The sequence below is a fragment of the Chelonoidis abingdonii genome, chromosome 24, assembly GCF_003597395.2.
Source record: "Chelonoidis abingdonii isolate Lonesome George chromosome 24, CheloAbing_2.0, whole genome shotgun sequence".
NCBI classification, from domain to species: domain Eukaryota; kingdom Metazoa; phylum Chordata; order Testudines; family Testudinidae; genus Chelonoidis; species Chelonoidis abingdonii.
Genome location: NC_133792.1, coordinates 7677088 through 7700279, shown reverse-complemented (window position 1 = coordinate 7700279; position 23192 = coordinate 7677088). Strand labels below are relative to the sequence as shown.

At 44.5% G+C, this 23192-nt stretch overlaps 1 protein-coding gene across 9 annotated transcripts in view; it reads right to left on the bottom strand.

Moving 5' to 3' along the window:
• CACNA1B (calcium voltage-gated channel subunit alpha1 B) overlaps nt 1-23192 on the bottom strand; it is a 521426-nt gene that overhangs the window by 271675 nt on the left and 226559 nt on the right. For all 9 annotated transcript variants that reach the window (XM_075060705.1, XM_032765199.2, XM_075060699.1 and 6 more), the window contains one exon: nt 21217-21404. In XM_075060705.1, coding sequence (XP_074916806.1) covers nt 21217-21404 — 188 coding nt within the window. The remainder of the gene's footprint in view (nt 1-21216; nt 21405-23192) is intronic.

The following is a 23192-nucleotide window of genomic DNA, read 5'->3' as shown; positions in this document are numbered from 1 at the left end:
AGTCCCAGTATGGAGCTGTTTGCAATTCTTTGATCCCACACAGCCCAGCCCCAGCTTAAGTTAGAGCTGCCAACGGGTTCACAATATTTCTCAAGGAGCTACCCAAACAGAAGATTGGGTGTAGTGGAACTCTGTTCCACTGTGCCCTTCCTTTCTCTGATTCTATCCCGACACTCTCCTGACACCAGAGATGCAGGTGACAGATAGCACAGGAGGCAGCTAGGATACCTCCATCATCCTGACAACACTGGAGAGTTCTTCAGTGGTCTAGCAAAAGGGAATTCTGCTCTGGGTGCCTCTGGCCAGAACACAGCCACTTTGCTTTGCATGGAGAATCAAGCCCTATTTATTTGTTTGCATTAGGAACTCCTGAGGGTGAATAAACTTTCTGGCAGACCATTCAAATGTGTATTCTCTTGCTTTTTATTGTTAATAAGTGTCCTGTTATTTTGTTCCACTATAACCGCAGATGTATCAGTCATGGCATTAACAGGATGGCATATTTTTGAAAGCATACAGCTGGCTTTATTTCCTTATGCAGGACACCAATTGTTGGACACATGAGAGAGCTGCTTGTACCCTAAATGTGATAATATTGTCACGCTGCAAGTTAATTTCTTCAGCTTCAGCTTTCATTTCTTGGCAAGCACCAACGATTAAGTTGCTGTTTGGAGAGATTTTAGATTCTTTTCCAAAGTCAATTGCTTTGCTAAAAGGGCTCTTTGGGTGGGCATGATAGATGTCACTCCTTTACTGTGCATCTTAAGTGCCTCTCATAAAACCCGTGAGGAAGCTGCCCCATTGTCATTTATTTCAACCTACTGCTGAATATATGGTAACTGGTAAACTAAATAAGACCCTGAAGATTCAGCAAAGCATGCAGACATTTGCTTAACCTAAAGCATTTGCTCAAGTGCTTTCCTGAAGACGGATAATTTGCTATCTCATGACTTTTGGGGGGTTGGGAGTGGCTTACACAAGATGAATTTTCATCTCAGCACTAGGTCTTTGACAGTTTGTGCTTCCAGCCAGGTATATATTGGTGCGTGATCAGCGATACGTATCAGACAGATCGTAGAAGCTAAATATACCATTGCCAAGGCTGTTTCAGCCTTAGGCAAAATCCAAATCTATTATTATTATGTCTTTAGAGTTATTCAATTAGTTCTGGATGAGGAACCATGAACTTTGGAATGGAAAGCAATGTTTTATTTCAGCAGGAAGTGAGAATCCCAGCATCTCTGAAAATGAGACCATCTGGGTTTCACACTGGCAATCCCAAATTAGGGGATGTTTTGGGTAATTTGGACCTTTGGGCGGGGATAGGCAAATGAGATCAGGTAAAATAAGTCCCAGCCTGAACCTTTGCCCTAAAGTAAAAATGAACCCACGGTTTTAATGAGATGATAAAAACTGCAGTTAACTTTTAAAGTTATAGGTTAAATCCTCACCCTATTGAAGCTAAATAGTATTTTGCCATTGACATAATAGGGCCAGAATTTCACCCTTTGACTTCAGTGGGGTTTCTCCCACTTAAACTAACAGAGAAGTTTTGATAAGCAGGTGATTAGTGATGCTAGATAGTGAAAGACGGATCTCAAAGGGGTTCTGAACATTTAACAGTAATCATCCACATAACTGGAAGCGACGTTTGACCTAACCTGAAATAGAAGCCAAAGTGTGGATAGCGCAATTAGATACATGTGTTGTATACACTTGATTAGCTTTCATTACCAGCAGCTGTCTGTGTCTGAGATATTTCCAGGACCAATAAGTATTTGATGATTAAAAAGAAAAATCAGATTTTTTAAATTTAAATTGGATTTTTTCCAATCAGGTTAAATACAGATTTCTTTTTAAAAATAAATATTTGAAATAACAACAATCTATGTAAAGGCCTAAACTTAGTCTAATCTACTAAACTCATTTAAAGTAAATAGAAATAGGCTTATATATTTACTGCCAAAGTTTTAAAGAATGTCAAACCAGGGAACTGATAAAGTCACTGGCGAAGCACCCGGAACCAGAGTAGGTTAATACGCTAAACCACATTTTGACCATAGTAGCCTCTTCTGTAGTGCAGAAAGAATATTTTCTTCATTTCAGTTTACTTAGCTAGTTCAGTTCAATGATTCAAAGTTAGAAATGAATAGGACTTTGAAAATCAGAAAAGCTTATTTTCCTCCTCCAATCTATGTATAAAAACTTGGTGTGAGGGTGAGGACTACTAGTTCTAAAATCTTGAAGGACATGGTGACCAGAAACAACCAGTTCAGTTTAGGAACTGCAGAAAATATCTTTCTTTGTTTATTAAAACCATTTAAATACAAAACATGTATCCAGCACAGTTAAGGTAGTTTTATTTAAAATGCTGGCAGAGGGTTGCATTTTTAATTGGATTCAAATTTCCATCCAACTATAAAGCCTGACACAAACCACAAGTAAAAAATTAATCATCTGGTAACTAAGTGCATTATTTACCATTTTCTAACATAAAAAATAAAACATCTGAATAAATGCAGCTTCAGCTATATAACTGCTTAATTCAAGTCAGCTAACTTGCCACGACTGACTTTACAACAGCCTTTTGTGGGACCATTCACATTCAGTGCCCCGGTGCCGTGCCAATTTTGGATGAACAATGGCATACCAGGGCCAACAGCTGTGTCCTCGCTGAGTTACAGTAACTCTGGGTTAAAAGACAGGTACCTTGACAAACTTCAGAAGCCCTAATTTACACTTACCAGTTTGCAAACTGAGATACAGATCCTGGACTTGGCTTAGGAGGCTGCTGACAGGAACAGCCAGAGTCATTGCCACAATGCAGAAATTGGCTTAGCCCAAGCTTCAAAGTCTGACTGAGGGGCAGCGACACAGACAGTCAGATATGTGGTAGAGGAGTGCACAATTAGAAGACTGGAGAGTGGACTGCCACACCTTGCTACCGTTGATGATGTGGCAGTTCAACAGCTGAAAAATTTAGATCAGGGGTAGGCAACCTATGGCACGGGTACCAAAGGCGGCACACAAGCTGATTTTCAGTGGCACTAACACTGCCCGGGTCTTGGCCACCTGTCCGGGGGATGCTGCATTTTAATTTAATTTTAAAGGAAGCTTCTTAAACATTTTAAAAACCTTATTTACTTTACATGCAACAATAGTTTAGTTATATATTATAGACTTATAGAAAGAGACCTTCTAAAATGTTAAAAAGTATTACTGGCACGTGAAACATTAAATTAGAGTGAATAAATGAAGACTCGGCATAGCACTTCTGAAAAGTTGCCGGCTCTTGATCTAGATAGTGACTTGTGATGCACACAAAAGAAGAAGATTGCATAAATAAATGTGCACAGATATAGTGTATCCTCTTGGTTTTCAGAAAGAAGCAGCAAATTTAGTGTAAAGGCTGCATTTAATTTCAAATCAACATGTTGTAATGGCTAACCAGTCAAATCAACCTTTCTTCAGGAAAATAACTAAAAAGCACAAATGCTAAACAATTAAAATTAAATATGTAAAAATCAAGGTTTTCTGCTTGCTGATGTAAATCATGATTGAAATCACTGATTTAAATCAGTCCACCTTGGGTGTTTCTAATGTGCCTAGCACTAAGCACATAGACATCCAACTGCAGGATTTGGCCCAGTATTTACTGATGTCCTTACTCAAAGCTCTCGGGAAAGGTTAACGGGGGCGGGGGGGGGGTTTGCCTGAATATCAACAGAAAAAAGATTTCAGCCACTTCCAAAAGCTGGTTATCCTCACAACCTCACAAAACAAAGCCCACTTCTGTTATTGCCTTCCTTATATTTTGTTAATCACTTGCTATTCTTTAAAAAAAAAAAAAAAAAAGCCCACTGCATGCAAATCTCTCCTTTGGATGAAGCAGGTGTATAAGGATTTCCACACCAAACCATTGCTCACAATTAAACAGGTTGTTTTTCATATTTTCTAGGAAGACATTTTTGGCAATTAAAATTAAAAAATGTGCTTCTGCCATGTACTACATGACTAATGATTTTTGTTGCTGCAAACTAAAGCAGACCAATGAGCACTCAAAAGATTAAAGAATTTTATTTTGCTTCTGAGTTACCGCTAACTACTCATCTTGGTCCATAACAGCTTGACAGGGTTGGCCTTCAGTGCATACTGGAAGGTCCATATTTAAGCAATCGGAGATGGATTGGGCATGGTAGCAGTCATGTGGAATGGGACTGTGTGCAGAGTTTAATTATTTTTTGTTATATGTCTGTTGCTGGTAGATAGGGTCAAAATATTTTAGCCAAAACATTTTTGGAGGGAAAAAAATGCAGATTTGGTGGCACTGAAGTGTTTCGTGAATTCATGTTGATTCTGCCAAATTGTTTCAGCTGAATAAAACCTGAAAAACTTTAAATGTTTTGTTCTGATATTTTGCAAACATAATGTTTTCATTTTTCAGTTCAAAACCAAACTTTTCATTTCCTTCAAATTCATTAAAAACAACTGAAAAACATTAATGATTGCTCAGAACAAAACATTTCATTTCAGGTCTAACAAAATTAATTTAAAATCAAAATGACCATTTCCCCCCACATTTCAATTAGCTGAACATTTTGAAAAGCTTCATTTTCAGATCCGCCTGAAATTATTTTATTTTTCCTTGATTTTTTTTGGAATTGACCGTAAATTGAAAAATCCATTTTTCGCATAGCTTTATTCACTGGGTTGGATTTGATATCAAGGTAACTGGCGAGTTTGTTTATTTAGACATGTATTTTTAAAAGGTTGTGAAGGGTGCCCAGAGTGTTGGATGGGTGCTTTTTAATAAAGAGTAGCAAACAGCTACTCTTTATTAAATATTGAGCCAAAAGCTTGGGATGTAATGAGATTCCTGAGACACACTGAAGCAAAACATCTGTAGCTTAGGGATAAAATAGATAGAGAATGTGGGTGAAACTCCCCTTCGTGCAAAAAGCCAGCACTATGCCTCTCTAAAGTTCCATTCAAGACCTCAAAAGATGATTGAAATGGGGTAAATGGTGCACAAGCCTTGTGTTGACTCTCTGCTCTGAGCCAAATCTCACACATCTCAACACTACAGCCAGCAGGGCTCCTGGGTTCTGTTTGGGTTTCAGGCAAAAGAGTTGGACCCATCTTTATTCTTCTTTTTGCTAAACTGGCTCGCTCATCCCCAAGGGTTTCCTCCATTGAACCATCTGAAGATCCTCCATTGGCAACTCTGCATGAGCTCTGATCTATAGTTGCCACCACTGGGCAAAGCGAAGAGGGGCTCATCTTCCTCCCACACAACTTTTCATTATCCTGCAGATGTGCCACTCAAAGCAGCCTCCTTTGGTAACTGGTTAAGAGCCAGCCAGCTGCCAGCCTCCTGCATTTTGGCTTCCAGTTCTCCTCCCACCCCTCCATTTTACTGTATGTGCTTGTAGCTCTGGGTTTATATGGAAATGCAACGCAAGCGAGTGAAAAATTAACAAGGGCAAAGTGCAAACCTGTGCCCTAAGGAAGACGGCTACCCAGTCTCTCTTATTACTAAGAATATAAGAACAGCCACACTGGGTCAGACCAAAGGTCCGTCTAGCCCAGTATCTGTCTTCTGACAGCAGCTAATACCAGGTGCCCCAGAGGCAATGAAAAGACCAGGCAATCACCAAGTGATTAGCCCCTGCCACCCTCTCCCAGCCTCTGGCAAACAGAGGCTAGGGACACCATTCCTGCCCATTCTGACTAATAGCCATTGATGGATCTGTCCTCCATCAATTTATCTAGTTCTTTTTTTAAACCTGTTATAGTCTTGACCTTCATAACATCATCTGGCAAGGAGTTCCACAGGTTGACTGTGCGTTGTGTGAAAAAATACTTCCTTTTGTTTGTTTCAAACCTGCTGCCTATTAATTTCATTTGGTGACCCCTAGCTCTTGTTATTTGCACCTCATAATACATGTCCTTATGTACTTTCTCCTCACCAGTCATGATTTTATAGATCTCAATCATATTCCCCCTTAGTCGTCTCTTTTCCAAGTTCCAATTTTATTAATCTCTCCTCATATGGAAGCTGTTCCACACCCCTAATCATTTTTGTTGCCCTTTTCTGTACCTTTTCCAATTCCAATAGTTCTTTTTTGAGAAGGGGCAACCACATCTGCACACAGTATTCAAGATGTGGGCGTACCATGGATTTATACAGAGGTAATATGATGTTTTCTGTCTTATTATCTATCCCTTTCTTAATGACGCCCAACATTCTGTTTGCTTTTTTGACGGCTGCTGCACATTGAACAGATGTTTTCAGAGATGATGACTCCAAGATCTCTTTCTTGAGTGGTAACAGCTAATTTAGACATCATCAATTTTATACGCATAGTGGGGATTATGTTTTCCAATGTGCATTACTTTGCATTTATCAACTTTGAATTTCATCTGCCATTTTGTTGCCCAGTCATCCAATTTTATGAGATCCCCTTTGTAACTCTGCATTGGACTTAACTAACTTGAGTAGCTTTGTATCATCTGCAAATTTTGCCACCTCACAGTTACCCCTTTTCCAGATCATTTATGAATATGTTGAACAGTACCGGTCTCTGTACAGACCGCTGCAGGACATGACTATTTACCTCTCTCCATTCTGAAAACTGACCATTTATTCCTATCCTTTGTTTTCCATCTCTTAACCAGGTTTCAGAGTAGCAGCCGTGTTAGTCTGTATCTGCAAAAAGAACAGGAGTACTTATCACACCTTAGAGACTAACAAATTTATTTGAGCATAAGCTTTCGTGGGCTACAGCCCACTTCATGGGATGCACAGACTGGAACATACAGCAAGAAGATATTCATACATACAGAGAACATGAAAAGGTGGAAGTAGCCATACTGACTGTAAGAGGCCAATCAATTGAGATGAGCTATCATCAGCAGGAATAAAAAAACTATTTTTGCTGTATGATCCATTCTATGCATCCGATGAAGTGGGCTGTAGCCCATGAAAGCTTATCCTCAAATAAATTTGTTAGTCTCTAAGGTGGCACAAGTCCTCCTGTTCTTTTTATCTCTTAACCAGTTACCAATCCATGAGACAACCTTCCCTCTTACCCCAGGACAGCTTGCTTTGCTTAAGAACCTTTGGTGAGGGACCTTGTCAAAGGCTGTCTGAAAATCTAAGCACACTATATCCACTGGATCACTCTTGTCCACATGCTTGTTGACCCCCTCAAAGAATTCCAGTAGATTGGTGAGGCATGATTTCCCTTTACAAAAACCATATTGACTCTTCCTCAACAAATCATGTTCATTGATGTATCTGATAATTTTCTTCTTTACTATAGTTTCAACCAGTTTTCCTGGTACTGAAATTAAGTTTATCAGCCTCCATCTTGCAGACTCCATTCACTATCAATTAGCTAATCCAGCTGCACTCACGGCAGTAGTCACTCCTCATACTGTGGGTGGGCACTGTCCGTACTGAACACACGACTGCCTAGGCTTACACAATCCAAAGGCTTCCTCTGTCAGTGGTGGCAGCTGGACCCATCGCCGCTGCGTCTCTGAGAGAGAGGGCTGCTTCTCATTAGCGGGTGAAAGTATCCCTAACCAAATAGAGGATGATATTTGACACTAATAATTTTAGAGGCTGAGGAGGCTGGTAAATTTCTCATTGTGCAGCAGGGATGAAAAGGAGAAGGTTATTATAGATGTGCCCCATTTCTGCCACAGATGGGCTCCCCCATTACAGACAGCATGTTCTGGTATCCACACACAACCCACTATACCACCACTATACACAGGAGCCTCTGTGCAAATGGCATAAGCTACACTGGTTCTTAATGCAACTTCTGTGTTTGCTGCTGCTCTGTTCCCTGCCACATCTCTCAGCATTCAGAACATTTAGCTAATCAGAGCTACTTCAGTGACAATAACTTAGGCTTAGGTGAACATGGGAGGCCCTGAGGACACCTTCCCCCAGACAACAGAGGAAAGGGGAAGCTCTCCAATAGGACTGATTACTCTTGCTTTCTTTCCCTTTGGCGTCCATACCCTGCAGGGAGGTTGGGGGTGCTTTTGAGCAAGAGGAGGCTGCACGGAAGCCTCGTCTCAGAAAATTCAGCGATCGCACGTTTCTTAGCTCCTCCGAGCTTCTGACATTTTATCCTCCCCACTCCTTATTTCCTGCAACTGGCTGCACCATGAAGTCACCAGCCTCCGGTAGGGTTTACCAATAGGTATGTCTATGCTGCAATTGCAGGTGCGATTGCAGCTCAGGTAGGCACTTCCAAGAGAGCTGTAATCTAGCTAGCATGGCAAAAAATATCAGTGAAGATGCAGCGATGTAGACAGTACCAACCCACCTAGACCTCTGTGTCCCACGTCCTCGCATCTTCACTTCTATTGTTAGCCGTACTAGCTAGATCTAACCTAGTGCAGGTCTGGTTACCAGAGCTGCGGTGACATATCCGACTGCAGTGCAGAGATACCCTATGTATCTGAAGCCTCTGTCCGTCCTCTGGCTCCCAACAGTGTGAATCATGCTGAGTCCCAGGCCCCGCAAGAAAGCACTACAGCTTCAGATCAACGAGCCTGACATCAACACGCCTGCAGCTGGGCAGGTATCTATCTTCTCACCTGGTAGTTATTCCTATGACTAAGGGTCTATCAAATTCACAGCCAAGAACAACACATCACGGACCTTGAAATCTGGTCTTTTGTGTGCTTTAACCCTCTCCTTTACGGATTTCATGGGGGACACCAGCGTTTCTCAAGTTGGGTGTCCTGATCCAAAAGGGAGTTGCAAGGTCACAAGGTTATTTTAGGGGGATCGTGGTATTGTCACCCTTACTTTTCCACTGCCTTCAGGGCTGGGCAGCCAGAGAGTGGTGGCTGTTGGCTGGGCACCCAGCTCTGAAGGCAGCGCCTCACCAGCAGCAGTGCAAAAGTAAGGGTGGCAATACCAGAGCATGCCACCCTTACTTCTGTGCCACTGCTAGCCGTGGTTCTGCCTTCAGAGCTAGGTGCCCGGCCAGCAGCTGCCACTCTCCATCTGCCCAGCTACTGAAGGCAGCGTCACCACTAGCGGGTGCTGGTGCCCTCTGCAATCTGGATTCATGGTACCCCACTTTCAAATAGCGCAAATTCTACCTGTTGGACAGAACAGAGAATGCAGCTTAAAAAAAAAAAAGTCACGCTGGAAACTTGACGCGTGGCCAGGGTGAAAAAAATAAAACCTTTACTTGTCCTTTTTCCTCCTCCTTTGTGGCTTCATTAAAAGCCACATTTTTGCCAAGTGATTTCTTTTCCCTTTGGCTGCCCATGCTTTTGCTGGCTAAACAGTTTTTATTCCTCAGCATGTTCATTGAGAGCAACGAGAGCTGATACACACACACACGAGCGAGAGATATCGAATCCACCATAAATCCCTACAGCCAGTGACACTGCAGACAGGCTCACATAAATATCAAGTGCAAATGAGCCCTCATTTATTGAGGCCGATGCTGGTGCCTAACATTTATGGATTTGGGCTGGCAGTTAAAATTACATCTAATTGACGATATATGGCGGGATGGTAGGTGCGTTCTGAGAAACCAGTGATTTCAAAGCCACCTCCTTGGATCCCCGTGGGGTTTGCTGGCTTATTCCACAGCTAAGGCAGAGTAGGTGAGACATGCAAGCACAGGGAGATAACCTCAGAGTGAAAACCATCCCCGGGCAAAATGCCAGCAAAAGCCATTCAAACCCTAAATGGAGAACATAAGTACTGCCTCGACTTGTATTGGCCTTTGCACAGAGATTAATCTCACAAACAGAAACTACCTATCTTAGCTACTTGTCAGACACCACCACTGTAGTATCTGTGCATCTCACGGTCTTTAATGTGTGATCTCAACACCCCTCCAAGGCAGGGTTGTGTTCTTATACAAACCAAGAGACTAAGTGGTTTGCCCACAGTCACTTCAGATGTTTGTGGGGGAGAAGGAATTGAACACGGGTCTTCTAGAGCACAAGAAAGTTCTCTAACCACTGACTCATCCTTCCATTAAGTAACCAAGGCTGAATCCTATCTATGAGAGTGAGGGCTGCATTACTTCATCTTATTTATTTTTCTCCTGCTTTTTGCTCCATATCAAGCTTCAAGCCACTTCTACCTTCTTTTGAGAGTAGTTTTTCTTTTCTCAGCTAAAAATCTGACGGCTCTCGTAGCCTAGGCTGATCGTGCTCAAATCCTCCCTGACAGACATCCCAGCAACACCCGCAGACTCTAGGACTCACGGTTTGGTTTAGTGACGGACAAACCTCAAACAATGCATCTTTGAGGTTCGTCTGAAAGAAGTATCCAAAAGTCTGGAGATGCTTATCTGAGCTATCAAAACATAACTGGGTCTAAAGTCTCATGAGCACAGATTCTCTCCCCAAATTCCGGGGACTTCTGCCTTCCTTGGACTGGAAATAGAGTGAGAACAAATTTTCTCATTGTATTTTGATTCTTCCACTTCCATTTCTAACGTGAACCAGGAAATTCAGAGATACAGGGAGAAATGAAAAATAGGACCAAGTTAATCAAAAGCCATTCTCAAGCCTGCTAAAGGTTGGGTTCAAATTAGGCTTAAGTTTTGAGTCAATTCTGATTTTTTTTTGAACCACAAAGCACATATTAGCATAGCAGTTTAGCCCTAGTAGTTCACAGATATGAAATATCCATTGGCCACTGGTATTAGACAGGAGAAACATATGTTTCACTTTCAAGAAATATTAGAATCTCTCCTTATTGAGAGAGAGAGAGAAAATTGAAATTTTGTGTGTTCTGCAGGATATTCCATATCTCGCAAGGTAAACTCCCTCGAATAGCTTTGAGTGTCTGTAGAAAAAAAAAAAGATCCTACGTGAAACCCTGGCCCTACTGAAGTCAATGGCAAAACTCACAGAGACTTCAATGGGGTCAGGATTTCACCCAGGATGCGTGAAAGTATTAAGCTCCAGGACTTGCACACCTCAGTTCTCCTCCAACTCAGTGTTGCTGTTTAATTCCTGCTAAGTGTAGCACAGCGATTTCTCAACATGAAGATCGTGGACAGGTGGCAGGAGAGTTGCAACCACCTGGCCTTTGCAAAATGAGAGTGGGGTCTGGCTAGATCCTGGAAAGAGGGAGGTTGCATCAGCACCTAGCATGGAGGAAGGAGTCCTAGTATGGAAGAGAGCAAGAACCACTGACGTTGCACAAGAGAAGGAGACAAACAGAAATGACTTTCCTACTCCTGGTGGAAAACATACACCATAGAATCATAGAATTGTAGGACTCGAAGATACCTTGAGAGGTCACCTCGTCCAGTCCCCTGCACTCATGGCAGGACTAAGTATTATCTAGACCATCCCTGACTAGCGTTTGTCTAACCTCCCCAGGCAATTTATTCCAGTGCTTAACCACCCTGACAGTTAGGAATTTTTTCCTAATGTCCAACCTAAACCTCCCTTGCTTCAATTTAAGCCCATTGCTTCTTGTCCCATCTTCAAAGGTTAAGAACAATTCTTCTCCCACCTCCTTAGAATCATAGAATATCTGGGTTGGAAGAGACCTCAAGAGGTCATCTAGTCCAACCCCCTGTTCAAATCAGGACCAATCCCCAACTAAATCAAACCCTTGTAACAACCTTTTATATACCTGAAAACTGTTATGTCCCCCCTCAGTCTTCTCTTCTCCACACTAAACAAATCCAATTTTTTCAATCTAAGTCATGTTTTCTAGACCTTTAATCATTTTTGTTGCTCTTCTCCGGACTTTCTCCAATTTGTCCACATCTTTCCTGAAATGTGGTGGCCAAAACAGGACACAATACTCCAGTTGAGGCCTAATCAGCACAGAGGGGAGCTTCATAGAATCATACACTTTAAGGTCAGAAGGGACCATTATGATCATCTAGTCTGACCTCCTGCACAATGCAGGCCACAGAATCTCACCCACCCACTCCTGTATCAAACCTGTGTCTGAGCCATTGAAGTCCTCAAATCATGGTTTAAAGACTACAAGGTGCAGAGAACCTTCCAGCAAGTGACTCCTGCTAACACATCCTAGAATGACGTTTGCTTTTTCTGCAACAGTGTTACACATATTTAACTTGTGATCTACTATGACCCCCAGATCCCTTTCTGCAGTACTTTCCTAGGCAGTCATTTCCCATTTTGTATGGAAAAGTTCTACAGAATTTGACAGGGAGGAAGGAAATAGGATTCTGTAGAAACGTAATTGGGTGCTATAAACCCCACAGTATTTAGTAGAAGATGACATCCCTTTGAATAGTAGATATTCTTTTTAAATATCCTATAGAATTTTATAGCAGGGACAGAATGCTCTATTGTACTCTCCAGAATGGTTCAAAAATTTGACAGAAAGATTACTAGACGGAGGTTTTGAATCAAGGTTGGATTTTTTTTCTAAACAATTTGTTCTAGGAATTATTTTGGGGCAGTTCTCTGGCCTGTGTTGTATAGGAGGTCAGACTAGATGATCACAATGGTCCCTTCTGGCATTTCAATCTGTGAATTCACTATGGCCCATTAAGTGCTGCTGGACTTTTCTATGAGAACCTATATTGAGCCCACAAACTCATTTCATATGGAGACCACTGAACCTATGGTAAAAAAGTCCCACACAATGTCTGTGTGCCATATCATATTATATTTGTGACATGGAGTAGAAGACAATGACCTCTTGAGGTCCCTTCCACCCTACATTTCTATGATTCTATACCATTCACATTTTAAAGAGGTAAAGAGCTGTACTCAAGGATATTGTAACTAATTCTAGAACTAGGGGTGGAGAAAGACCTGACAAGAACAATCCTGCATGAGCAGGATGACCTGAGTACTTTGTCTAATCTAGTTTGAAATAACTCCAGCAATAGAGCTCCCGTGTTTCTCAGGGGACACTATTCTACTGTCTACTGAACCTCATGGCTAAGAAGTTTTTTTTCCCCTGATATTCAACCTCAGTTTTCCTTTCCCCAGTCTCATCGCATTGTTCTTATTTGCATCCCCTTCATCCTTCTTTGGTTTCCTTCTGGGCTCACAGAATAATCCACTTATAGCAAAACAATATCCTCTTCTGTCTTGGGGAGTAATTTATCCAACCTAGTTCAGCTCCCCGAAGTGAGGTCCTTCTCATCCACCCCCCTAGGTTCAGGGTTTCACAGCCCTCCTCCTGGGGTTGAGAGAGTCCTGACCTCCTCTGCCAGCCCACAAACTAACCCTTCAAGGTTTCACAGTCCTCCTTCTGGGAACCATGGGTTGCCGACTTCCTCCTCCTTGATAGGGCTTGGAGTATCCTTTTGAGATTCTCCCACTCAGTCATCTCACCATCACCATAATCCTCTTCAGGTGGATCTAATAACCTCGAACCTTTATCTGGGCCAGCTGAAAGAGAGCGGGGGAACTTTGCCCTGCCACTCTACAAGGCTCCTGGTCCCAGGCCCTTAAAAGAACAGTGGTTTTGATTTCACCCTCACCTTCCCTCTGCCAGACAAACTATAACCTAGGACTGCTTCACTTCCTTCCCTGGAAACATGGAACAAGATAACTGGTGTCTCAAACTACCACCCGTCTGGCCTTATAGGGTCAGTATCCCATTACAATCTCCCTTTTACAGATGGGGAAACCAAAGCAGAGATAAAAGAGTTTGCCCCAAGACACGCAATTATTTGGGAGCAGAACCCAGCGCCCCTGCTGTGTACTCACTCCTCTATGCTACGCTTCAGTAAGAGTCTTCAATAGAAATTAAACCTCAGTCCATGGGATCAAATTTAGGTCCCCCGCAACTCACTTTCCATAGAAGAAACCTTGAAAAGCAAGGCCTTGTGCGCCCTGCATACTGTCTCCTCTGCGGCCCCTCACACTTGGAAGGAGTTCCCTCTAAACATGTGCACTCCCTGTAAACACTGGCACAACTCACTCATTCTCCTTAAAACTTTCCTTCATTGTGGTGCCAGCAAAAACCTTGACAACAGTTAGGCTGCTGGTGCAGCAAAATCACTGTCCATCGTGCTGCCCAATATTGTCTCAAAATGTTCCCTTGTGGTCCCCCCGATCTGCCTCCCTGTATCCACCCCACTGTCTTGTCTTATTCTTACATTGTAAGCTCTTTGGGCAGGGGCCATCCTCTTAGCTTGCATTTGTACAGGGCCTAGCTCAGCGGGGTCCTTTGGCCGTGACTAGGACTCCTGGGTGCTATGGTGGGTAATAATTTTATTCTAAAGATCCTATGGAACATTTAGCAAGAATAGAAGTTTGCTCTGATGTCCTTGGTCAAAATTCCCCACCGCTCATTGTTTGCTGGTTGGTTTCCAATCCCCACCCCACAGGAGGCTGTACTTCAGCGGTGCTGTATGGCGTGCACCTGTATATAATTTGTAAAGCCCTTCAGGATAAAAGGAGCCATGTAAATTATTATAAACACTTCTAGGCAGTTATCTTAATCCTCTTGAGCAATCATTTAGCCAAGCTATACACATTAAGTTCTTTTAATCTTCAGTCCCTCCAGCCTCTTAATTCTCGTTCTCCAAGTTTCCTCCAATGTAATGATGTGTATCTAGTATCAAGGTGCCCAGAAGAGCAGGCAGTATTCTACTGGGAGATACAGTCACATCTGTGTTGTACAGAGAAAACCTATGACTTCCAGAGTCCAGGGAACAATGTTATTTTGTATTTCAGCAGGCTACTCTCACAGTAAGGATGAGTAAAGGTTTCAGAATCTGGCCATATGTTCTGGCCACAGGAATCTCTGTGGTCCCATCTGTACTCTATCTTCTTCCCACAGTTGTTCTCAACCTTCTATCTAATGTGACCCTGTGCTACAACAGAGAAAAGTTTCAGGTCCATCTTCTCAATGAGCCACAAAGAAAAGGCGGCGGGCTGTGACAAAGGAAACTGGTTCCCGAGTCCATGTTGAGAACACATGTTCTGCCGCGGTGGGGAAAATGGTTACGGCATGTTAGTCTTCCAACACGTTTAAAACAGTGTAATGGTGGTGTAGATGGGCTCAGTCTATGCTTTAATCATGTTCTCAGATTATGCTGAGGCCCTGGGGTTCTCTCAGTATGAGAGAATTTTGGCTCTGCTCTTTGCGGGAGAAAAGATGGTTCCCTGTCATTAGCACAAGACAAAGGGACTGTTTCTAAATCATCTGTTGCTCTCTAAACTCACAGCAGCTTTCTGGCTGGGTGCAGGCCACAGCTGGTGAGCCTGCAGTATGCAGAAGGGCTTGTTTGGAGCGATTACTCTGCTGTTATTGTGCTACTGTTTCAGAAATGAGCTTCCCTCAGCTTATTCTTAAAGCATTTTACCTGATTGATGCTTTAATCTCTTTGCCTCAAGCATAAATCACTTTCCACATAAAGTCTTGCTAGAAAGCTTTCATTGGCTCCAATTAAAGGGAAACTCCCATAAAAGCATAACTGGCAGATGAGCGAGGCAAAGAGGGAAGGACATTTTTGCAGTCCATGAAAACCTGAGATCCACCTCCTTGCCTTTATAACTCCTCCGTTTATCATCATGGAGAAGGGTTTAAGGATTTCCAAGCCAATCTTATCTATCATGAAGCCCTGCCTTCTGCCTGCTGCGTTACTCCCGAATAACCTGTGGGAGGGTCATGTCCGTATCAGATGTGAAGTCAGCACAATCCTTCAGAAACACTTACACAGTCCACAGAACCTTCGCTGCTACTAAAAAGACCCTTTGCGAAAGAGCTGAGCCCAACTGGCAAACCAGACCCAAAGTGCCCTCCTTGGCTGGTGAAGTTTGTGCCTGGATTTGTTCTCTGCAGGTCAGCTATCTCCAGAACAGGGAGAATCAGATCCAACCCCCGTCTCCTCCCCGCCAACTTTGGGGAACTTCAGGTCCAAATCCCAATGCTACAGCTCAGGCTCATCTTCCCAATGGGCTGAATCACAGCACTAAGCCTAAACAGGCCAGAACTCTGGGGTTTAGTTGCCAGCCTAGACCTGAGCTCTAGGGCTTGGGCTCTGACAACAGGACCACTCAGGATTGGTTATTTCCATCAGCCCAAAGTTGTTTTGGGGGGGAAACCACTCCTATTCCCTGGTGCCGTTAATGAGGAACTGGCTAAGCAGCTAGGATGCGAGCTCTGCTCTTCTGAGTTTATGAGTGACCCTAACAATGACTTACATAGGGAAAAAGCAGCACCTCCTTCCACTGCCCTCATGGTAGAGCGCAGCAGCAGCGCTGGCGGTAGCAGAGAAATATGAACAGCGACAGAGTGCTATTGATCCAAAGCAATCAAACAATCAATCGGCTCGTTTTTCAGGAGGAAATGGCCTCCAAGCTCATTGCAACCTCAACTTCCACATAACGGTCTTGGGCCCCAGACTGCCCGGCAGGATAACCCACTTTCAGTCCCTAGAATGTAGGATGGACCCTGCTTCATGGTAACCCATTTTAACAGTGGAAAGTGAGAGGAAAAGTAAACAGCCTTCCCAGCCCAAGTAAAACCAACATCTAGCAGGAGCTGGAGAGTGTTCACTCAAAGGCAGGGGAATAGGAACAGCACTGCTGGGAACTGGGAGATGACCTTTTCACTGGCTCCTGGGCAGTTGACGGCATGAGAAATCTCAGCTCTGACTTCTTACAAAAGCATACGCCTACTTGTACCTCCCTGGAGGCTCATCTCAGGATCTCACAGCACTTTGCAAATATTAATTAAGCATCACAACAAAAAGTGGATCCATGACTTTGCCAAAGTGAAAGACCTGCATCCAGGGGCTGGCAAGTTCACCTGGGGAAAGCAGAACAGACCAGAGGGTCGGTCTCCTATCAGGACATGCTCCACCCTTTTAAAGTTCTAATCCACCCTCACCTGTCCCAGCCCAGAAACCTTCTCCTCCCTGGCAGAATGCCCCAAGAGCAAACTCCTTAACCAACAACCAGGCCCTCAATGAGTTCCGGGGGAGAGGAGAAGAGAGGGGGAGACTAGGCTCTGCAAGGTAGAAGCCACATCTTACCCTGCTTCGTAAAGTGTTGGCTAGATTATGGAGCTATGTACTGAAAACAAACCAGAGAAAATATCCAGGCTTCTCCTATTTTGCCTTTTAGGCACATGGGCAGGGAAGACTGGGTCACAATATGGGGCTGGCAGTCCACAGACATGGCTTCAGCCCCTGAGCTTGGACTCTGCCTTAGAGGTAGCTGTAGTTTAACGGACTGAACATGGGGCGATGAGTCAGCATGATCTAGATTCTGCTATTGAGTCATCTTGGACAACTCATTTTCTTGCTCTATACTTCATTTTCCCTCCTCTATCTAGTGACGCTCACGACCTTTGCACCCTCCCTTTGTAACGTGCTTGTAGAGCGATGGATAGAAAATGCAGTGTCGTTCTGGCTCACTTCCACACTCTAGACTCAGCCAGCACAGGCAGCAAAGTCTACAGAATAGCTGGCACGCAGCTGGGTTGGTTGGAGCCGCAGGCTTTGATGGGCTGGGTACTCTCTCTTGTGCACAGTCTGATAGTTGCATCACTGCACATTTGCTCTGATGAGCTTACAGTCGCTGTTGTATGTTTCTAAATGATTTGCGTAGGCACAGGGAGAAACGAGGAAAACTACGCCATTACAAAAGCAAGGAAAGAGACCTGTGGCACCTGAAAAAGTGGGAGTTTCATCCACAAAAGCTTATGCCCAAATAAATCTGCTCGTCTTTAACGTGCCACCAGACTCCTCATTGTATTCGTGGATACAGACTAATCCGGCTACCCCTCTGATACTAAGCAATTACAAAACAACAAACCAGATGGATCTTCCCTTCTCTTCTCCCTTCTCCCCCCTTTTCACTCTGCTGCTACCCTGTGAACAGCACAGCTCACTAGTAAGTGATAGGAGTGCACCATCAGAGGGATATGGGGATGAAGCTGGCAGAGGGACAGGTACAGTAACTCCTCACTTAACGTTGTATTTATGTTCCTGAAAAACGCAACTTTAAGTGAAACAATGTTAAACGAATCCAATTTTCCCATAAGATTTAATGTAAATGCGGGGGGTTAGGTTCCAAGGAAATTTGGGGGGGCAGACAAAAGGCATTATATACTGTACAGTAATGTACTGTAGTTGGGAAGTGCCCCTGGCTTACCCAACACAGGCATAGCCCGCTGCAGGCAAGGATGCTAGGAAACACTTTTGCAGCAGCACCGGCCGCTTCCCTGGAGAAGAACAGGCTTGTACTTTGCCGGGAATGCTCCAGACCCCCCTCTTCTTGTCCCCGCTCCATTCAAGGCCCGCCTCTTCCCACCCCCACTCCACCTCCTCTCTGGATCACGCCACATCCCTCCCACCCCAAAGTCCTCAGCACTGCTAAACAGCTGTTTGGTGGCACGTAGGACTTTCTGGGATGGAGGGGGAGGAGCGGAGATGCAGCGCTGCTCTGCTCCTGCCCCGCCTTCCCAGAAAGTCCTACGCCTGACGTGCTGGGAGGGAGGGGCAGAAGCCCTGCATCTCCACTCCTCCCCCTCTCTCCCAGGAAATCCTAAACACCGCTAAACAGCTGTTTGGTGGCGCTTAGGATTTTCTGGGAGGGAGGGGGAGGAGTGGAGAAGCTGCATGTCCCTGCTCCTTCTCCTCCCTCCCAGAAAGTCCTAAGCGCCATCAAATAGTGGGGGAAGTGCTGGGAGGAGGCAGAGAAGCGGAATTTGTGCAATGCTCCCTTATAAAGTCGCTGCTCTTCCACAGAATCTTAAAAGCAGGCAGCCAAAGGACGTTATAAGGGAGCACCGCACAACTTTAAACGAGCATGTTCCCTAACTGAGCAGGGACGTAACATTGAAACAACGTTAAGCATGACGATGTTAAAGTAGGAGTTACTGTAATATGGAAACCAATAGACTGGGCTACAATCTATCTAACTCTGCTTTAGTTGAATCTAAATGGCGAGGTGACTCTTTGGCCATGATTCTCAATGGTACTTAGTCACATGCACAGAGTTAAGCATGTGAGCATTCCTTCTGAAGTCAAAGGGGTATTGGATACCATGGTGATAGGCAGATGCTTAACGTTATACACATGCTCATTGGCTTAAAGTTACACACGTGCTTAAGAACCTTCCTGAATTGGGGCTTCTGATATCATGGAAGCAGGCACATCAGAAAGAGGATAGAATTGTTGGAAAGAAAAACAATCCTCCATTTTTGAACTGTCCATGGTTGCATTTGTGCTCCCACAGGAATGACAGCCTCACAGCCTATGAAACATTGTCCTCAGCCATTCACAAGCCTCCCACTTGTAGGTGATGGGAAATCCACCTGACATCTAAGGCTTAACCAGGAATACGCGGCTGGGGCTTACTGCTCCACAGATAAGATCTGCAGAGTCCGAATCATGTTTGCACAGCCAATCCTTGCTGCTCCAGGTCAATGTATCGGTTTCCAATTAGGTTAATGGTACTGCAATAACTTCAAAGCAACCCTGAATCAATTCCAAAAGCCAGCTCTGCTCCCTGCATGCTAGACAAAAGGCAGGCTGGAGGAAGATGATCTAATATGCCATTTATTGATTAGTCAGTCAAAACCAGGACTCTAATGGGCTTTTCGCATGATTGTTGATTGTGGAGAGAAGAGAAAGGGTCAGTGAATGGGTCTGGGGGGACTGGTTGTGTGATGAAGTAAGCAGAGAGTGGAGGGGGGAATACAGCTGGGAAAGGAGGCCTTCCCTCCACCTCGCGGTTGCAGCCTTCTGCGACCAATCTAAATGGCCAGTGATCGTCAAGAAATGAAGACTTGTGCAATGAAGAGAGAAGGGAATAAATTGGTTTTCACTAAAGCAGAATTGCACCTTACAGTTCACCGTGCTTGCTGCTAACCATGGTGTCCTGCTGTCATAGAAATATCCAGAGGGAGAGGGTCCCGTAGCCCAGAATTCAATGGGTTTTAAAACACTGAGCACAACCAAAGTCTTCTCATAGGTCACAGGCTGTGCCCATTCCAATAACGCTCAGTAAATGCAATCGTCTGACTCTTTTCCTTATCTCTAAATTCCATTCCGCGATAAGCAATAAAGCCCATTAGACCTGTAAAGCAGGAGGTTACAGCACTTCTGGAGTGGTTCTAAGTCACATCGCTTTTGGCCTCGTGCTTTATAGCACTACTCAAGGCACCCTATAAACGTCTCCCTGCCCGGAAGCGTACTGCTGCATTGGCTATTATCACACAAAGCCCTCATTTAAGTACAAAACATTTTGGTGTCACTAGCACTCATGAGCGTGTTCTGCAACCAGCGTGCTCTACTCCCTTGTGCCGAGTGCAGTCACTTACATGGCACAAAGAGGGTGCAAAACCGCTGGAAAATACTCACCGATCTAAACTGGAGCCTTTTGGACCCACTTTGCACACGTGTAAATGACTAAACAAAGTGCAAGGCAATGAAGGTTCAGACCCAACAGACCACATTCATCCTGGGTGCAGCTCTGCCCCAGTCAGTGGAGATACAGCAGGTAAGAATGCAGCTTGCAAAACGCTCCCTGAATAACCCAAACCAGCACTCCATTTGAGACCATCATCTCCCTACGTTCCTTCAAGCATGTTACGATACACAGCACTAGGTGTGAACCTAGGCTGTAGGGAAAGCCCTTAGAAACAAGAGGAGAATGTGAAGAAGTCACTGATTGTGCCACTTCTATTCGGCCTTCGATAAAATATGTTCTATAAGAAATAGTGAGGATGGACTCAACGCTTGTAGTTCCTACAATGGGATAAACCCATTTGGTGAGAAACTGCATCGATATCTTGCAATGTAACCTGATGACATTTTGGCATGGTATCATCACGTTGCATCAAAAGTCACTACATAGGTATGCAGATACAAGGAATGCTGCCTCAAAATGCCATCTCTCTGGACTGCAATAATGATTTGTGGGACCCGTAAAGGATTATAAGGCATCAAGGAATGTCCTCCAAAGCACAATGCTCACAGGCCACAGGCCTGCCTTAAGAAAACTGAGACAGTCCCAAAAAAGCCTGGGCTGGGGGCAATTGATGGAAAAACACTAACCAGCTGATGTGTTTTGTAGTTCAAGGCAGAATTCGAATCTTATTGCAGTAAGAATGAACCACTGACACATTCCTCCTCGTTTTGTTCTCCACACTGGGAATCTGTATGACGCCTGCCCCCGCAGTGGAATAGAAAAACGCAATTCACACATTGCCCGGAGAACTCTATGGATATTGTCTGAGATACTTACATTGTAGAGGATGTCAGTCCAGCCCTCCATGGTGATACACTGGAAGACAGTTAGCACAGCAAACAGAATATTGTCAAAGTTGGTGATTCCATAGTTGGGGCCTGGCCAGTATTTCCTGCATGTGGTTCCATTCTCACATTGCCTGGCTGGGGGATCCTCTCCACAAGGAAAATCTCCCACCTCCTCACCTACAGAGACAAGAGGGGTGGGGAGAGCGAAACACAGTTACTGATCAAAGACTCCCAATGGTATCATTGAACTCCCACCAAACTGCCTCCAGGAGAAGCAGGGTCTGATTCTTGTTTACACTAAGGTTCCTTTACGCAACTTTGGGATCTTAAAGTGGGTGTAGCTACTATGTGTGCCCATGTAAGGCCTTTTACATTGCCAGGGGTGTGTGATAGGGGCTTTAGTGACAGTGTAAATGAAAATCAGGCCCCATGTGTCCAAACCCTACAGTTCACAACAGTGTTAGTGCCATGTTTGGGGCCCCAACACCATAGCATTAATAGTCAGAGTAGACCAAGGAGATGCCCTCCATTTAAAGCAGAGTGAATACGGTGATTCAGTGACATACTGTCAGGTGTAGAAAAGTGCTAAGTATTATTGCGTCAGAGTGACGATGGACAGAAACCAAAAGATTATGAGGCAGGTTCTTCGGTCTGCCAAGGCCACTGAGCGCGGTGGCTGTCCCAGCATAAGGGGCGGGAGGGAGAATGTTGAGGGTGTTCCAAGGGTGAGGACATGAAGGGAGGGGCAGAGCAAAGCTAAACCCAACCCTGTATAGTGTGTGTGTACACTCCTCAAGCTGGGAATCACTCCCATAGCTTGGAGACATACCCATGCTAGCTCCGATCTAGCGTGCTGAAACCAGACATGTAGCCATGGCAGTGGGAGGGCCTAGTAGCCCCGAGTCTGACCCCGCCCAGGAGAGGAGCTACACACTCAGACGGCTAAGTCCATCCCGCCGCTCACGCTGTCCACTAGCTTGATCAGAGCTAGTGTAGGCATGCCTACTCAAGCTGGAAATAGATCTCCAGCGTGAAGTAAAACCACATCCATAGGTACAAAGAGTGCCTAATGCCGGCTGTGAAAGTTAGAGCTGCACCTAAACAGCTCTAACTTTTCTCTGGGACCAGACAGTAGGACACAGTGGAGAACTGAGACCTGTAACTTCAGCAATGCAGGCCAGAGGCTCATGATACTGTAGTCTGTGTAGCACAACTGATAGCGTGCTAATCTCTGGGACAGAAAGCAGTGGGTTCATATCTCTTAGCAAGTTTTGTGCTTCCCCACAGTGCAAAGAAGGCAATGTTGAACTGCTGTAGGGGCCATCTAGCAAGGAAATATTCAACCAAGGCTCTGGGGCCAGGGCATACCAATTCCCTCCTGGCTCATGTTGGAGAGTGTAGAGGAAGAGGCTGGCATGCCTTTGCCAATGTGACTTCTCTCATTGAAATAAGTTTTCAAGTCCATGGCGGTCAAGCACTGATCATGGAATGGACTGTAAGCCCTTGGGGATGGGACTGTCACTGTGTTACATGTTTGTACAGAGCCTAGCGCAGTGGGAGCCTGGCCTCCAGGCACCACCACAATACAAATAATTGATGAACAACTACTACTAATGGCTGCTCTGCTGGTCCTACACAATCACTGCAGTAGTCGTCCGTATTTAATTCATTTGTAAAGCCACCCTGAGTACGAAACAGTCTCTGTTCTGTGGTGGTCATCCTCCAGCCCCAGTGAAGGCGAAAGTAAAGACTTCTACCACTCAGGAAGACCATAGAGGATGTGCGGAAAGGGTGAGTTAACTCATAGACTCATAGACTCATAGGTCAGAAGGGACCAATATGATCATCTAGTCTGACCTCCTGCACAAGGCAGGCCACAGAACCCTACCCATCCACTTTTATAACAACCCCTAACCCATGACTGAGTTATTGAAGTCCTCAAAATTGTGGTTTGAAGACCTCAAG